This window comes from Sarcophilus harrisii, chromosome 2 (assembly GCF_902635505.1).
Source record: "Sarcophilus harrisii chromosome 2, mSarHar1.11, whole genome shotgun sequence".
Lineage (NCBI taxonomy): Eukaryota > Metazoa > Chordata > Mammalia > Dasyuromorphia > Dasyuridae > Sarcophilus > Sarcophilus harrisii.
In genome coordinates this window covers 106,959,680-106,979,026 of record NC_045427.1, presented here as the reverse complement: position 1 = coordinate 106,979,026, position 19,347 = coordinate 106,959,680, and the positions used below count along the sequence as shown (strand labels likewise).

At 33.7% G+C, this 19,347-nt stretch overlaps 1 protein-coding gene and 1 long non-coding RNA gene across 8 annotated transcripts in view; one reads left to right on the top strand and one right to left on the bottom strand.

Moving 5' to 3' along the window:
- WDPCP (WD repeat containing planar cell polarity effector) overlaps positions 1 to 19,347 on the top strand; it is a 363,046-nt gene that overhangs the window by 157,085 nt on the left and 186,614 nt on the right. For all 6 annotated transcript variants that reach the window (XM_031950554.1, XM_023494917.2, XM_031950549.1 and 3 more), the window contains 3 exons: positions 343 to 457; positions 6,075 to 6,208; positions 9,808 to 9,999. In XM_031950554.1, the coding sequence (XP_031806414.1) occupies positions 343 to 457; positions 6,075 to 6,208; positions 9,808 to 9,999 (441 nt within the window). The remainder of the gene's footprint in view (positions 1 to 342; positions 458 to 6,074; positions 6,209 to 9,807; positions 10,000 to 19,347) is intronic.
- Positions 1 to 19,347, bottom strand: part of LOC116421379 — a 130,256-nt gene that overhangs the window by 7,103 nt on the left and 103,806 nt on the right. The window lies entirely within an intron of this gene.

Sequence of the window (19,347 nt, the reverse complement as noted above, 5' to 3'; positions counted from 1 at the left end):
TTTAGTATCACATAATCAGATACCAGATCAATTTACATTTTATTTTTTAGAACAATTTAGTGGGTTTCTATAATGCAAATAAAATCAATTATTTCTTTAAAAATAAGTATTTAGTTCATTAGAGATAAAATAAATTGGAATAATTCTAACTTCACATAATTTTTTTGTGAATTTTTCTGCATTATTCTATATTATCTAAAAAGAATAAACTCAAGGAATTTATCTGTAATTTTTGTGGCACTGTCTTTTTTTTTTAGAGGGAAGTAATTTCATGATATGTAAAATACTATTTTTAAGACTCATGACTAACTGATTTTTTTTTTCTTGATTATTTGAATTTAGCTCCTTTTTGGTTCAGGTGTGTTGGTGTCCCTAAGCCTTTCTGGGCCACAGCTGGATAAAGTGGTGATTGACAGAACCCTGGTGGGGAAGCTCATCTCCGACACCATCAGTGATGGTAATTACACCCTTGTGCAAATCAATTGCCTGCATTAACAATAGAACAGGAGAGATTCTCTGTCAACAGGTAGACTAATTATTGCCACTAGAGATTTGCAAAGAACAACAAGTAATTGCTTGTAATGCCATAGTTCCCACCCTTGGGACCAGGAACAAGTTTTAAACTAGTATTTAATATCAAAGTTGATTTTTGTATTGTCATGAATTATGTACATGGAAGTATTTTATATTTTATTTCAAATATATAAATGTTTTGAAATATGTATCTGTACATATATATTTGCATATATATATATATATATACACACACAGGCTAAAAATGCCTATAAATATGGAAATTGGGAATTGACTTGAAATTGAATTTCTTCAATGGTTGTTATTGACTTTGAAAACTATTTGCTATATGTATCAAATTATACTAATATCAGTTGATATTCTGTTATCAACATCATTGATATTTGTGATCTCTTTCTTTTTAAACTAGATCTCAGATTTCATTTGGTATCGGGAATTTGCAGTAAGAAAACACCTTCTTCCAATGCATATTGACACTTTTTCTATGAATACAAGGCTTCCTGGGGGTGATGAGATGCCATGTGATTTATTTAGGGTCCCATAACAATATTTGCCAGGGGTAGGCCTCAAACCCAGGTCTTTCATGTCAAAGTCAAATGGAAACATATTTTGTAGGTGCATGTTGCCTTAGAAGAAAACTACATATTAACATTATCTATGTTATATTTTGTTTTCATTTATTTTGTTAAACATTTTCCAGTTATGAGCCCATGTGAAGCCCAAGTTGCATCTGATGCCTCTAATGGACATATTGTCTCTCTCATGATTTCTTTTCAATGACTGGAAATTATAAAATGCATAAACACCACTAAAATTTTTATTTTTCCTGTTATGTTGATTTTCAAAGGAACATTCTTAAACTTTCAGCATTCTATTTCAAAGCAAAACTGGGAATTTGTTTTTGTCTTATTAAAATTTTGGTTTTGAAAATCTTGTGCTATGAAAGCAGAGTAAAGGTACAGAATAATTTTAGTATTCAGTTATATGTTCAATCCAATTGCTACTATAATCTTAAGGCATGATGGTATCTAAACATAACAGGGCATAAGAAAGCTATATATGCAAATTTATATAATTAAAGAAGGAACAAGGACAGGACTTATACCTTTCATAAATTAGTATTTCATATCAGGCTTTCACTGTTACATATTTATGTGATTAGACTTATTAGCGTACACAAAAGTAACTCTTAAGACCATGAGTTGCAGGAAAATTGCTGATCTGTGTTGGTACCATACACTGATGAATTCACAAGTTGAGGACCACATCCCCCACCTCTGGCTCCATATCAATGCCAACCCCCCCAAAAAAAGCAGATTCATTTAATAAGGAGTTCTATTATTATGGAGACTTCTGAATTTAAAATTTTAAAATGTATATGTGACTATTAAAATTATGTCCATCATAAACAAGTTATAGAAAGTCTGATCTTCAAGTTTAAAATGATTATCCCTTTTTGATAAGAATTTTAGAAACAACTTTAAAACTTATGACTATGTCTAGACTTTACAGAGAATGCATCTTAAATTGACATTCACTTGTCCCTGAAGACATTTCTTCATGTTTCATGTGTTCATGTTCATATATCAGGACCAAGAAGAGAGCACAGTGATAATACCAAAGATATGTGATATTCTCCACATATAATATGGAAGAGTGAGAAAATATCTAATATCTGCTATTTGCTCATCTTTGCTTTGTCCCTCCTACCTCTAAGATAAACTACAAATTTCTATTTTGGTATTTAAAACCCTTTACATTTTGAGGCCAGCTAGCCTTTTGAGGCTTAGTTTACATTTCTTCACCTCATGACGTTTGAATTTGAGGCAAACTAGCCTGCTTGCTATTCCCCATTCAATATGAATCATCTCCTGCCTTTGCACAAAGCTATTATCCATGTCTAAAATACTTTCCCTCCTTACCTTCCCACTGTGGAATCCCCCAAAGTCCTGCAATTACCCAATAATCATGGCCTACAAAAAATTTTTCCTCATCTCCTTAAGGTACTAGTATTTCCTAGGAGAATTTAAACTCCTTGAGTTTGATTTTGATTTTTTATCTCCAGCTTCTAGCACATAGGCATTTGATATATACTTTTTCAACTAAATTTCTTATGACCTAGGAAGAAAATATGTAGTGGTATTCTGTTTAGGAGAGTTCACTCATTCAGCTAATAACTTCATATGACCCTGCTCTTATTTTTGAGGTTCCTTTTCTTCATCATCCATTTTGTTTGACTTTTTGAAAAATATTCAAATGGAAATGCTCAATTAGTAGAAATACCATGAAAGGGATTCTTATGTTGATATGAGGTTTTGACATTTCCTTCAGTGCCAAGATTTAGTAATTGTATGACACATTGAATTGGTCTTTGTAGGAAAGTGATCTCTTTTTTTCATTATTTTCTGATTCTTATTAGTCACCCCAAGAAAGGAAAACCACTAGCTGTCATTCGGGCAGGCAGCTTTTATTGCACCTGCTGTGGGTCAAGGAACTAAGCTAATCTCTGAAGATACCAAAAAGGGTACAACCTCTGTGGTCCTAAGGAAATCATGGTCTAAAATCAGAGGAGGGGAAAACAGCTTGAACATAACTCTGCACAAAGATCTAGACAGGATAAATCATAAATGATTGGAATTGGGAAAGCTGAGAACAAAAAAGATCCTTCCCAACAAATATTTGACCTGATTTTTTTTTTACCAGACCTGTGGTTTCATTAGTATAGGGAATTTCCAATTAATAAACTCTTCTTTACCAATGTAGATTGGCACTCATTTTCATTTTGAGAATTGCCTGGGACACCGAAAGGTAAAGTTTTGTGCTCAGGATCACAGAGCCAGTATATGTCAGTTAGAACTTCAACTTAAGTCTTTCTAACTTTGATCCTGACTCTTTACCTCCCAAGTCACACTTCCTTGTTGACATGAATTTTTAAAAATATTATTATCAATAATTGCTTTTGTAATTAAAGATGTATCTGCCCTATAGAACCATAGGGAAGTCTCTCAGGAATTAATAAGAAACACTCAGTTATATACTTTTAGATTTCTAAATAGCTTTCCTTGCAACAATCTGCTGACTAGTAATAAGAATGGTATAATCATTTCCATTTTATAATAATGATAGTAAGAATAATGAGTCCTTTGGATAGCAAGGAGATCAAATCAGCCAATACCTAAAGAAATTAATTCAGACTATTCATCGAAAGGACAAATACTGAAGTTGAAGCTTAAATGAGATTCATTGGAAAAGACCCTGATATTGGGAAAGACTGAAGGCAAAAGAAGAAGGCAGCAGAGGATGAGATGGATAGATAGTGTCATGAAAGAAACGAAGATGAGCTTGGACAGATTTTGGGAGATAGTGGAGGATAGAAAGGCCTGCTGTGCCATGGTCCAGGGGGATCTGAAGAGTTGGGTACGACTGAACAAATCAACAACAATACCATCACTAGCAGCTAACACTTCTATACAGTATTCCAAAATTGTTAGTGTAGTTTTAAGCTCTAATAATTTAGAACTTTTAAAGTTTTAGAATCCATATGATACTTTAGATGTCAATGCTTTAAGGTTCTACAGGTGCTTTTATATATCATCACACCCAGTCCTCACAGCAAACACCAGAGCTAAGCACCATCCCCATTTCACAGATACAGAACTCAGGACCCAAAATTGTTAAGGGACAATCCCACAGTCACACAGCTACTTAGTGTCAGAAATGTCTCATTTCCCATCTCTAAGCACTGGACTATTTCTAGTATACCATACAAAATAAGGCTCAGAGCTTAAGCAAGCTTCTCAGAGTCATAAGGTTAATATACAGGGATCTGGGGCACACAGTTATTTGACCTTCAGATTTAATGCTCTTCTAACTTTGCCATACTCCTTTCTACCATACCATACTATTATATCTACAAGACCTTATTAATAGACTCTTGGTTTAGTCTTTATGTTCAAAATGGTTCCCCTCAAAAAGAGGGCTCTATTGTTCTTGTCATTTCAAGTATTTTTTGTTTTTAACTGAAATATGAATGAATAAAACAAGTGTGGGTGAATGAGCCTATAAATGTGTCAACACAACCTCCAGTGAAAAAACTCTACTCTTGGCTCTCTGTAAGATATCATTGTTTTCCAAGTTTATGATTAATCACTTTTGAGAGATTCTAAATTGGACTTTCCCAATCAACAATAAATGTCTATAAATATAACATTAGATTCAAATATATTAATCAATTTTATTTTTTTATTTTTAAAGCAATTTTATTTAAGCCACATAAAGGCATTATGTTGAAATTTTTATATTTCACTTGAAGCATATGAGAAATGTTCAAGCATTTACTAAATTTTCTAAGATGTATTATTTTACACAAAGTAAAATGTATACATTGTGATAAAAAATGCTAAAATTTTCCTTATCTTGAATTAAACATAATCATATCTGAATCACATGGAAACTATTAAGATAAAAAATAAGAAAACATCAATACTTAACCAACAGCCCTACTGATTTTGTTCAATTTGTATCACCTACACACCTCACACAAAACCATGAGAATAAATGAGATACAGTTTTCATTCTCAAAGGCGCTGTATAATTCTAAGGTTGCTATTAAATATCAAATAATGGCAACATCTGGTTCTGATAGCTGGTTATTTGCTTGCAATTTCCTTTTCCTTACATCAATTGAATGCAAAGGAAAGCTTTTATATAGTAGTGTCAATTTCCATATGTGTATAATCCTTGACCTCTCTGTTGACACTGCAAACAAAAGTAGCAATGGTGATGATTTTGTCATACTGAAGCTTCTTCACTAAGAATTAAGCAGAAACTACCAACTTCATTTGTCCATTCTTGAAGTCATCTTTTTTTCATTCAAGTTTATTTCGTTTATACTTAGAATAATGTTCTCTCTTGGGAACCAGATAACAATATGATTCCTTGGCAAATCTCCAGATTCTATCCTATAATTGTATACATCCACTGTTGTTCACTGGCTTTTACCAAGGGGCACAGGAATAAAATAAAAAGCATAAAACTTTAAATGACCTCTTACTCCTGGGGAATAAAATAAAAAATAGTCCTCTTTCATGTGTTATTATCATTATTTTATATAATACATATTTTATTAACATTGTTTATTTAGATGTGCTATGGAATACTCTAGTTGTTTTTATTTGTATCATTATATCTGAATAATTTCTGTATGCACCTCATTTCTGTTATAACTTATGACATTCAACTCACCTGACCTCAGAGGAAAGTTTCTTTTTAGTTCATTTTAAAACCATAAAATTAATTTGATTGAGAGCCTTGGTCTCTAATCATCTATGAATCCAAGATAGTGATGTTGATATTTAAAGGCAGAATTTTATAGTTCTAGATCTTTTCACTTAGCCAGAGTCACAGTGAAGTCTTTTTAAATATTGTGAAAACTTAGTCCTGAAAAGTTGTTTTTTTTATTTTCAGCAGAAAAACATAATTAAGTTGTTGATAAATTGGTGACCCATGAAATTATAGCATCACATTTATTTATCTTCCAGCTATTCTCACAGACAGTTTCATCATTTTGTCTTTTTTGGAGCAAAATAAATTGTGTTATATTCAGTTTACTAAGAAGTTGGATTCCCCGGATGTAAATAAAAGATTTGAAAAACTCTCCACTTCAGAATATAAGGTAAAAATGTCAGTTAATAATATTATATAAATCACCAGTATTTGTTAGAGCAGAAAATTGGTTGATTTGTTCCTGATTTATCATGTATAATAGAATATGTATTAGAATAGATATACCTAGTCTAATACATGTATCTGTGTATACACACACACACACACACACACACACACACAGTTATCTTCTTTGCTAAGTTATCTACATATTTTATTATATATATATGTATATATAGCTTAGCATGATTTTGAAGCTAAATTTCCTCTAGTAGCAACAGTCCTATTACTGAACTTATTTTTATTTTAATAATAGCAGTACAAAAACATTTGTAGAAATTAGCAGAACTTTTTGAAGCCAAGGACTGATAATTGAGAAAATTATACCCAATCTCTTCTGATATTCTGACTTTTTTGCTAGGTACAGCAGGAATACTTTTATAATCTTTCCTAAAGTCATAATTCTACATACAACCTAGCAATCCTGTCTCACAGAGTAACAAAAGAAAGGAGGAGAAAAACACTTTCAAAGAACAACAGAGAAGTGTAGTAAAGGAAGGATGTGGAGACTCCCTTAATATGCCTGGAAAAAAATGAGAAAAGAAAATTCCTTCATATGTTAGTATTTTTCCTTCACTAACTCTGGGTAATTTGTTTTCTTGTATCAGGGACTTTACTACTATAAAGCAAGATTTTTATTTTAAATGATGTGTTTAATTTAAGTTTTTGCCACATTATATTTTAACTTGCTTGAAAGGAATACTCTCTGCTAGGATGAGTATCTAATACATTTTCCAGGCTGTTTCAGTCCAAGGCCTCCTTTCAGCACTGACTTGTGTTTGCGAGATTGAGCCAACCTCTGTAACGCTGGATTTGAGACAGTTCACTGTTCACCAGGAACTGAGCTGATACCTTCTTTCCCTTAAAAAAGATGCACACTTATGCCATATTTATAGCACCTTTTAGAAAAGAGTAAGATTTTTAGAAGCTACCATCTTTATAGCCAGAATCTTTAAACTTAATGATTTTAGAAGAATGATACTTAGCCTAACACTGTACTTTGGACCTATTTCTTAATTTTTCTGACTATTGACATAACTAAATGGATTTTATAAGTACTGTGATTTTTTAAATAAAAGTGTGGCAGTAAATCTGAACTAATAACACCAAGTGTCCTAAATCAATTGTTAACTGAATTTTGCTGATTATCAACAGTATGGAGTTTCTGAAAGATTTCTTTGTATAATATCAACCTTTGTTCCCAGAAAAATGATGGTAATCCTTATATACTTTTTGTTTAGCAAAAACTGAAAAAAGTATTAGCTAAATACTAAAATTTCAATGGGATGTCTTTATATTAGAATGGCTAGCTAAAAAAAGTCCAATATTTAAAGCTATATAATAGCTCATATGAATCCCCTTAAAAGAGAAGCTAAGTTTTACAGGTACTTTTAATGTTATCAAATAAATTAATAAATGACTGGTTTACATAACTCAAGTATAGACAACTGTCCTGTAATAATCTTCCTTAGTGATAGGTATCTATTTCTCAATGGGAGCAAAGATAAATTGTTAAGATATTATACTCTCTTATGGACTTCAGTGCTTTGATGAATCCAGGATTTCATCAGGTGGAAAACTCTTTCCATCACTACACATCACAATCCATCCATGCCATTTCATTCTATGCAATTTATATCTGTATCTTTCCATAAATCTTCTATAGAGGATTTGTCCAATGCACTTAGTTCTTTCTCTGGAATTCATGCCATCCTTCTGTCACGTGGCCAGCTAACCTTCTTTTCATTGTACATATTCTCATGAACTTGTCATGAAAAACAGATTTAGGATTGGGTTCTTGCTGCTCAAGAGAGGTAATAGCTATTCAATTATTTTCCTTTTGCATTTCTGTCTGTGAATTTAGGGAATACAGATTTCCCAAGGCATTTCTAGAAATTCATATTTTTCCTCTAAACATACTACTAATTTTATTTTCTAATGGCCACTTTTTTCCCTTTTATATCAGAAGTAGATTAAGATAAATTAATATTAGGGAGTTGTATGCAAATTTTAATTTATACTTAAAAGCACAAAATGCACGTGTCTCTGTAATTGTCCATTTGAGTTGTTTTTTTTTTAAAGAAAATGCTCAAGTAAAAGTGGGGAATAAAGTATGATTATTCCATTATTTTACAAATTTGCCATACATGAATTCTTTTAAATGCAAATAATTTGGCAAAGAAATTATAGGGTAAAAATATTGAAACTATTGACCTGTAACAAGTTTTTCTTTCTATGGCTTTTTAATCCATTTCAATTTACTGAACAGTGAGGAAATAGTACAAGGAGTTAAATGTTTACCATGAGAGAACAACATTGGTAATTACTTTGATTTCAGTTCCTTTTGATGTGTATTCAGAGGATGAAGAGGTCAATAATATTATGGCCATGCAAATAGAAAAGGGTTCTTTTTGACCATATTTTTTAAAAAAGCAAAGGATTATTAAAGCATTAACCTTGATTTTAATGGCCTTGGTTGAGTGGTGAGATCACAATTTGGATGAGCCTGATTATTTACTAAATACAATACATAAATGCAACGGGTTCTTAACACCCATTGCACTCTGGCATTATCGCATTACTGCCATCCTTTGTTGCCTTGCAGACAGGAATATGAAAGCAATCTGTCATGTAGTGAGACTGGCTCCAGAAGCATTTCTCTGATAAGAGGACCCCCTGCCCTTTGCTAGTGTCTGGTCCAGTAGGCTTAGCCATGCGCTTAATCCCCAGAAAGTGGTTCGATTATTGCTGACCAGCAATGGCAAGATAGTTTTTTTTTTCTTCCTAGCTATCAACCTTCCATTAATTCCTTAAGCAGAAATGCAGTGCAATCTATATTTCCTTGGCATGTGTCACCCAGATGTGGTGCATTGCTCATGTTTTCAAATAACCGTGTTCCAAAATAACATAGTTTGAATAATAAATTCTGCAAATCCTTCCTGAGAAATAGAAGCACAGTCTTTATGAGCTGCATAAACTTTATGTTCCTAATTGTTATTTGTTTCCATCTTGCACCATCTATGTGTGTGCATGTATATATAATATATTTGTAAATTGCTCATACTGATATTTGTCATATATCCTTTCTTCTTTTATTGTCATAAATCTTTTTTCTTTATAACTATTAACTTATGTTTGAAACAGTCGTCAGAGGCTTCTGGTTGGCAGCACTGAACTTGTCATTTCATATTGCTGGTCTTAAATCCTGTGCGTAGGTCGATGCTGTCAAGCAACCATGACTGTACATTTTGGTATTGATTAGAGTCACTGCAGAAAATCCCTTCTGAACCCACATTGTTCCTTTTTATTCCTTTGACTAAAAATGGGCAAATTTTGAGCATTTATCTTTTTTAGAGATGTCAAAAGAATTTGAAAAATTCTGAAACATAAGAACATATTTAACATGTATTTTTATATGCACTTAAATTGAATCTACATATATAGAAGACACTTTAAATCTTGTATTTTGAGGTGTTTTTTTTTTTTTTTTACTTTTCAAAAAACTAATGTTTCTTGTACTTCCCTCCCCCATCATTTTTGATACCTTAGATATCCTACCTGGAAATACCTGGCCCAATCACCCGGAGAATAGTACGTCATCTAGCTATCAATTGTATTCAAGATATGGCCATTTGTTGGTGGGAAATATCTAGTGATGATGTTTGGCCTTGGTCTCCTATTTCTAGTGAAAAGGACAGAGCTAATCTGTTCTTACTAGCTTGTAACCATGGAAGACTGGAGGTAAGATTCAATGTTTTATTATTCTTGGTCAATTCTGGTAGGGGAAATACTTTAAACTGAAGTGTATTTCTACAGAATATAAAAAGTATGGATATATTTTAAAGACCAAACAAGATAACCTTAGTGTAGTGAGATCTTCTGACCTGAAATCAATGTCCTTCTTCTAGTAGCACTTCTCCTAAATGCCTTGATTTATTTTCTTTGGCCTTTAAAAAAATATTTCATATGCATGAATATCTAAAAGGATGGCCTGCCCCTATGCATTTTGTATCACCTGACATTTCAGGCTTACTGTAATTCTATACTTGCATTTCTATTAATTAACATCTTCAAATTTTCAAAACTTATCCATCATTAAATATGCCAACAAGGATTTATTGATATTACTAAATTATAAAGCAAGCAAAAGGTTTAGAGCTCGAAAACATCTTAGAGATCATCTGCTCCAAATTCAATTTAATTTTCAATTCAGTTTAACAAATATTTTTTAAGTGCCTACCATGCTCAAAGTCCTGTGCTAAAGGCTGAGAATACAAAGAGATAAAAGGAATAGTCCTGCATTGTAGGAGGGGAAAGGATGAGTCAGAGAGGGATCACAGCTGGGAATACCAGAGAAAGCTTTCTGCAGGAAATGACATGTGAACTGAGCTTCCAAGGTTGACAAGGATTCTACAAGTCAGAGTGAAGAAGCTATATGAGCAAAGGCTTGCATAAAGATATTGAATTAGAATATGGAATTTAGATTCCTGGAACACATTTGATCAATTTGCCAGCAACATAGAATTTGTAAGAGAGAATATATGAAAGAATCCTGGAAAAGTAAATGGGATCCAGAATGCAGATGCTTCAAATGCCAGCATGAGGAATAGACAATGGGAGCCACCAAGAATTTTTTGAGCAGAAGATTGACACAGAATCAGGAAGATTATTTTGGCAATTGGGTGAAAGATAGATTGGAAGCAGGAAAACTATGTTATTCTAAGAGTACAGGTGAGAGATGATATGATTCTGAAATAGTATATGGAGTATAGAGGAGAGCAGATATTACAGGAAACATTGTGAAAGTAGAATCAGACTTGCCTAATGATTAGATGTGTGTGGGGGGACTTGAAGGATAAAAAAGAATCAAGGATAACCAAAATCATGAATCTGGGTGATAAGATCATAGAATCTCAGGCTTGGAAGGGACCTCAGAGACCATATAGTTTAATTTATAGTAATTGAAGGAAAATCCACTTAATGGTACATATTATTGAGAGTACAGAATTTGCAGTTAGGAAGATGTGAGTGCAAATCCTATCGTGTATGCCATTCTGCCTTTCTTGGGATTGCTTTGTCCCTTAGGTACTGTACTTCCCAGGTGTTGATCTGGCCCTCTCTCGGCATGCTTATGGTAGGTTGCCTAAATTCTGGACTCTCTGGGACTCACCTTTTCTCCTTGTCTGGTTCCATGTTTGGTTTCATAAGCCCTGGGTTTATCTCCACTGAATTGGTTATCTCCAAATTATCCTAGCAATACCTTGTTCATGCATAATTGTTTCTATATTTTCTCCCCTATTAGATTGTTAGCCCCTTAAACTACTGACTATCTTTTATCTTTTTTATAGCACAGACTTTCCAGGATTAATGTAAAGATCAAATGAGATTTAGCACAAAGCATTTAGCACAACACCTGGTACATAGTAAGTGCTTAATGAGTGATTATTGTTGACTGACTGACTGAGCTTTTGCATGATTTTGTCAGTGTTTTGTGAAATCCTAGATAGGATGAAGGAACTTATGGATGTTTATTTTTTATTTTCTTCATCATTGTTCCTTCTGGTGCATTTTGAAAGAATTTTGCAAGATTTCAGGGGTGTGTTTGTATGGAGGAAATCACAGTTTCTGAGGATTTTTGAGATAGAATTGAGAACCCTAATCATATGGAGGTGACTATGGGGTTTTGAAGTTATCCCAATGTAATCTAGTCTCTTCTAGCAGGTTCTATCATGCTTTAAAAAAAGGTTTCAAGCCTAGTATAACACTGGCTTTTTGAAGACCAGTTTAGCCAAGTACAGAGATCTGTATCACTAGTAGACAGGCTACTTGGCGATGAATTCCTTGGCAAAGTCAATCTATGCAATAAAAGAAAATAAAAAGATCCTCTTAATCTATGTGGTTGGCTCCTTTCCCCAGTGCACAATGATGGCAAAGTTGTAGAAAATGCAAAGAATACCAAGTTTTAGACCATCTACAAAAATTAACTAAGCTATTAATACTCTAAACGTGAGACCTTTCTCCACTGTCCAACAAAGAAAAATATAAAGGATTTTATCAAAGAAACAAGAAAGCAAAAATGATAGAGAGTGACAGATAACTGATTAATGGTCCTCATGCTCTACTGGTACTTTATTGATATTATAAGAAAGCAATGAATTCCTTTGGCATATTGAGTTAATACCCTCTGCCAAACTTGGGAAACTTGGAAAAGAGACACACAATGCCTTGCACAGGCATAAGCAAATTATGATTTGCATAATTGAGAAAATATAAAACCATGCCTGTTGTCTGAGGACCATAAAATACTCCATCTCTCATCCCTATGCCTTGTATAGGTTGTTCCCAATTCTTGGGATGCACTCACTCCTCATCTCTGCCATTTAGAATCATTAGTGTCCTACAAAACTCAGTTCATATGCTATCTTCCATATAATATCTTTCCTGATTTCTATGCCCACCAGTTGCTAGCTGCTAATGTTCCCCTCAAAAAAGTATTTGATATTTATTTTGTATATACTCACTTATATAAAATCATCTCCCACTCCCTACCTCCTTGAAGGTCAGGAAATTTTCATTTTTGTTTTTTTTTATTTGCCATGGCATCAGGTAAGCATTTAAAAATATTTGTTGATTGATCAGTTGGCTAGCCTAGCTTTGTTTGGAGAGGTTCATCACTTAGAACCTGGTCACAAGGTAATAAATTATTTCAGCCATATTAATTTGTGAAGATAACCAACTAAGAACAATTATGATCTATATTGGTGAAGGGAGAACTCACAGCAGTAAAATCACAAATCCTTATAACAAATAACCAGTTCCATTTCAGATCTTTTGCTTTATTAATTTGGTCGTATTTTTTCATTGCTTTTATGAATCATATCATATGAATAATAATCAGGTTTTATTACTGTGTGAAGACCACATATTTTAAAATCAGCCAGAGTCAGGAATTCAGGTTAGGGGAAAATTGTCAATCTTTATTCTCAGTGAAGAAAGATTGGAGGTGGAAGGGAATGGGCAATAGCAATGTGTGCAGCTGAGTCAAGAAGCTAGCTAGACCAGCAGCCACATGACCAGCAGCTGCTAGCATGGAACCCAGGCCCAATCTCTCCCAGCTTCTCTTCCTGTCTCTCTGCCTCCCCCCACCAAAATCGTCATTTCCTATACAACGCATCAGGACTTGCACAGAGAGTGGGTGGGGGCCATTCTTTATCCAAGCATGTATATTAATATAGTCCAATTACTATTTAGCCTCATGTGGTTGGGACCTCAGTGCATCAACTCAAGCCTCAGCCCATTACATTACTGTATGAGGTTATTTTATCCTATTTCCGTTTTCTTGAAGTTAGTTCTTAGGCTTAGTAGTTAAAGCTTGGGTGGTATTATATCTCAAATCTATGAACTAATATAATGATACATCAAAAATAGGAGAAATAGAAATAAAATTGAACATTTCTGTAGGTTGAACTATAAATATATCACAAACAAATATTTTGCTTTGGAGAACTTAATTTCTTATTTTAAGTGAATTAATATATGTTTTTATTTCTCTTCATTGTGATATTTATGTATGAAACTATTTATTCTTTGAATACATTACAGGTTCCACTAATTAAAGATATGTGTTATAGAAGTTTACGATGTAAAATTAGCAGTTTCCTTAAATCCAAAAAATAAATCAAACCTTTCTTTTATTCTGAAAAAAGATAATTCAGTCACTGAGAGCTTATTTCTAATTTTTTTTGTTTTCTTTTATCTCTTCATTAAGCCAATTTTCTGCTCAGAATCCATGTTAGAAATCTTATTTGATTCACTATGTAAGCTTTATCTATTATTCACTATCCCAAAAGAAAAAGACTGTAATTCTTTTTGCCTTTGCATTTAAAAGTTTGCTTTATGGACCTCAGTGTTATTTTATACCTATCTACATAGAGGAGAGGGAGGAAATTCACCTTAAAGTTCTATAGCTAAGGACTTTAGTGTCAAGGATTAAAAGATCATATTCATTTTCTTTAGTATTCTGATTTTTGAGTTTGTATTTTAAGGTTTGAATGCCTTTTAACTTTTGTTCTGATTAGTTTTAAAAGTCCATTAGCTATAAAAATATTCTCCAATTTTATCCTTTTTTAGATATTTTTAAATATTTGTTTTAATTTTAGTTAATATAAGTATGTTGTGTCAATGTAATGATTTTTAGTCTATAGAACCCATAAAAGTGTAAGAAGATTGTATAATAGTTCCCTTTTACAAGTATGAAGTTAAGGTAATGACTTTGGGCCAAGATGGTTGCCTGAATGGAAAATAGTTTACCTAGGTCACATATTCATCTTTAGTAAAAATATAAAATTCACGTCAGTATGAATAATGATGATAAAATCCAATGAGAAACTACAGTGGATTTTTTCCATCTAGGAACTGCATAAAATACATTACTAAAACTGCATAAAATAAAACTCTATATGGCATTAAAGGGTGCCATTAATTCAGCCAGCACCAGCAGCTTTCCAGCAAGACCAACAAATGGCCAGTAACACCAGTAGTCTGCAAGGCTCTGATTCTAGAGACAACAAGAGTGAAGGACCTCTTGAAAAAGTCCCATGGAGGTCAGAAAACTTAGGGAGGGGTGGTACAGAAAGCCTAAAACTTGTGACTTTGGAAGTCCTTGGGAAACAGCTATGACTAGGATAATGTGGCAGCTTTCATATCAGGATAGTTCAGGCATCTGAAGATTCCAAGATTCTTAACTTCTATTCTGAGATAACATGAAGATCCAGCCCTTGGAATCTCAAAGATCCTATGGGGCTTAACACCACAAGGTAGAGGTCAGTATAGGAACCCAGGGACTAATAACAAAATTTTGCAGGGGGTACCATCATAGAGGTTGTACTCTGACATTCACACAACGCACCAGTTCAGGAACAAAAGCTTATCTTTCTGATAAGTATATCAAAGAAAATAACAATCATCTGAATTTTTAAAATCAGTGTAGATCTAAAGATCCTTTCAACAGAAGAGAATACTTGTGCTAATTCCAAGCAGTGACTCAAAGAAAAAAAATATGACATTCCACAAGGTTTATATGAATATCTAGAAATGAAACAGGAATGGAGGCTCTGGAGGAAAGAATTGGAACGAAAATGAATGACTTAGAAGAAAAGAAAGTGAACCTTATACATGGACTCCCTGAAAACTAGAATAGGCTAAGAGTAGATCACTGAGTCAATAATTCCATGAGATAGAAAGAAAAATGAAAACAAAACCAAAAGACTGAAAAATAAATAGAAAAGGAGAAAGATGTCTGAGATATGTGGGTGTGTCTGTCTGTATTTCCATCCAGGAAAACATGTCAAGAAAAGAAAATTTAGGAATCACTGAATTGCCCCCAAACCACAATAAAAGCCTGGATATATATATTTAAATTATAAATAAAATCTAAACCTATTAGAATCAGAGCACAAAGAAATTTTGTTGGCCGCATATCACATCATTGACTCATAATGGACTTACTTATCTACAGAGTTGTCCAGATGTTGTCCAAACAAATTGTTTTCCAGTCACCCTTCTCTTAGCTTGTACTTATGAAGTTGAACTTTTGAAAACATGTCCCATATATACCTTAAAATTAAACCTGTTTATCTTAATATGATTATGTCTCTCATTGGCATCATCAATTATCCTGAGTCCCTTGTTTGAAAATTTTTATGTCTTTGACTCTTGCCTCTCCTTCATCTTTCATGTTTGATTAGCTATCAAATCGTATTACTTCTAACTACATATTATTCCATTTCTCCTCTCCACCCTCACTTCTTGATTCATCCTATCACCATTGTTATCAGCTTCCTAGAATCTCTTAGTATCCTCCTAACAGTTTTTTCCAACTTTATTCTCCCTTACCAAACCGTCCTTCCCAACATTGCCAACCTCTTATTCCTAATATATAGATCTGGTTATATTATTCTCTTCTTCAAAAATTTTGAGTGGCCCCTTCTGACTTAAGAAATGAAGATCAAATTTCTTTTGCTTGGCATTCAATAATAATGATTAATAAATTGCTTTTTACCTATACTGCTTTAAAATATACAAAGTCCTATTCTAAGAAACATTCAGAATGCAATGTCCTCACTTAACAGATGAGGAAACTGAAGTTCATAGAGATAAATGGCTTGCCTAAGTTCATATAGTTAATAAGAGTCAAAGCTAATACTCAAACCTAGGTTTTTTGACATTAAATAATTTTTTGGGGGAGGAACAAAACATTTATTAAGCACCTACTATAGGTTAGGAAGAAGACATAAATACAATAAAGGATCCTTGCCTTTGTGGAGTTTAGCTCTCATTGGAGGAATTAAGCATGTTCACAAATGCATGAACAAGATAGATTGGAGAGCCACCTCATAAGCACATTTAACTTACATAGATTTAATTTTACACAAAAGAGAGAAAAGCAAAAATTGTGTGAGAAATTCTACTCACCAATCTACTTGGTGAGTACATATTCTGGATCATTGTGAAATGGAAGACGTGAATCTGCTGTTCTCTAAGTCAGTGCCAGTTCCTCAGTATCAGTGCTCAGCCTGAGAAAAGCATCACTAGCCAGGTTCAGAGGCATCTGAATAGTATAATATTCAGATAGAATAGTAAGAGAAGACTTCAGCTAGCATTCTCTGGTGTCTTTCTGCCAAAACCAAACATTTTGACTATTGACATTTTAGTTTGTCCTAATTATCATTTCATCCTTCACAGGATAAAGAAGAAACTTTTATTCCAGATCTGAGTCTTGCTAAGAAAGAACTAGGTTTTTAGAAAGATGAAGGAGTGAAAATGAGGGTACTTGAGGGGAAATAATTTCTCCTTAGAGTCTGTGATAGGAAGGGACATGCTGGGCATAATCTGATTTGCATGCTAGATTTTGGGAGAGCAGACTTTAAAGTGTTCAATGAAAAGGTAGGTAAGATACCATGGACTACAATGCTATATAAGAAGTCAACTCCGGAGGGGTGAGCTCTCAAGGATTACATTCCCAAAAGGAAATAAAGCATCTAATGAAGAGGGAGAACTGTAGTCATCTGAAAAGACATATGAATACACAGAGGACTCACCAAAGCAACACATATTTTTTAAAAAATATGTAAGGAAAATAAAAGTAAAGATAAGCAAAAAGGAATATCAAGTTCTGGAATTTAAAAGGAGCTGAGGCTGGCAAGGGCTAAAGACAGACCAAAAATGTTTTCTTCTTTTATAAAATCTGTATTAAAGGAGGATTTATAGCTCCTACTATACTATAAGTCCTGTCAGAGCACACTTCCCTCACCTTCCCTTTTTTCCTCCCAATTAGCCATTGTCTCATTCCATCAATTTCCACCCCTACAGAAACCTAGAGTACCTGCTAGACTCACTTCCCAGTGGGGATAAGCAAGGGTCCTATATCTCTTGCCCTTCATTGCTGCTCATACCACTTGGATCCATCAATCAGCCAATATTTTTAAGCACTTACTATCTATCAGCCACTGTGTTAGGCACTAGGGACATAAATCCAATAAATAAAGTAATCCCTATTTTCAAAGAACTTGCGTTTTTAATGGGAAAAATTAAAATCCACCTTGTTACTATAGCCCAAGGTCCTCTGGGCTTTACCATCTGCACTAAAGAGGCAGTCAGTGGCACCAGGGGATAAAGCTTAGGGATGGAATCAGAAGCACCAGAATTTAAATCCAGCCTCAGATGCTTACAGACTGTGACTCTGGGAAAACTAGTAAACTGCTGTCTTCCTCAGTTTTCTCATCTGTAAAATAGGGATAATAATGATATCTACCTCCCATGGACCAAATGAAATAATATTTGTAAAGTTCTAACACAATTCCTGGCAAATGGTAGGTGTTTACTAAATGCTTATTCCCTAATTTCCTGAAGCTGAACCCTTTTATAAATTTTTTTGCCTCTTGATCAGTATATAAGTTCTTTGAGAGGAAGAATTGTCTTGCTTTTATTTTTGAATCTCCAATGCTTAACCTTATGCTTAGCACCTATTAAATGCTTAATAAATAGTTTCTCATTTCAATCATAAGAGAATAGATAGGATCACTATTTGAGATACATGGAATAATGATAACTGCACAGAATGAGGATAGGGACTGACATACAAGCAATGAGATCACATATTCTCTACATGTTTTAGTTAATTGAAAGATGATGAAAGTATGGACCATTGTAGAAAACTGCTTCCCAAAGCTTGCTTGTTCCTTATAAATACTTTCATTTAAGAAGGCTTCATTTCATGTACTCTCCCCAAAAAAGATTGTATATAGGGAATCCTTATAGATTGTATATGGGAAAGTCTACAGGTCAGTAGTTATGGTTGTTCTTTCCATCACCTTTTGCAGTATTAATGATATGAATATTTTCCCCTAGCCTCTGTTGTTTTTTCTCTTATTTCTTAGCTTGAATGTCTTTTCCTTGATTAGTCCCCTCACATCTTTGTTTAATTTGTGTTTTTCCTCTCCCTTTCTTTAGTAGGCAGAGAAAACCGAAATGAATTTGGTAATACCATATTAAGCCGGTACAGTGCTTATTGTCAAAAATCAGGTGAGGCAAAAAGCAGGGAGATATATGCCCAATAAATATTTTCACCATTGTAATTATCGGAGTCCAAGTCAAGGGGAGATTCCCCATGGATAGTGAGGCCCACCAGATACTCCTGTTGGTCTCTGTTGCATCAAGGCCCAACATTTGGCAGATGTGATCAATCAGTAAACATTTCTAAGGATCTTACAATGGACCAGCCACTGTGTTAAGCACTGGAAATATCAAAAAAGGCCAAAAACAGTCCCTATTTTCAGTGCTCTTGCATTATAACCAGGGAGATATAAATAACTAGATAAATATGATATATTCAAAATAGATGGAATCATTCCAAGGTTTTTGTACTGTTCATTCATAAACACAGACAAGACTAAATACATGGAGAGTGTCTATTGTCCAGATTCCACCATGCATTTTTTTTTATTTAATAGCCTTTTATTTACAGGATATATGCATGGGTAACTTTACAGCATTAATAATTGCCAAACCTCTTGTTCCAATTTTTCACCT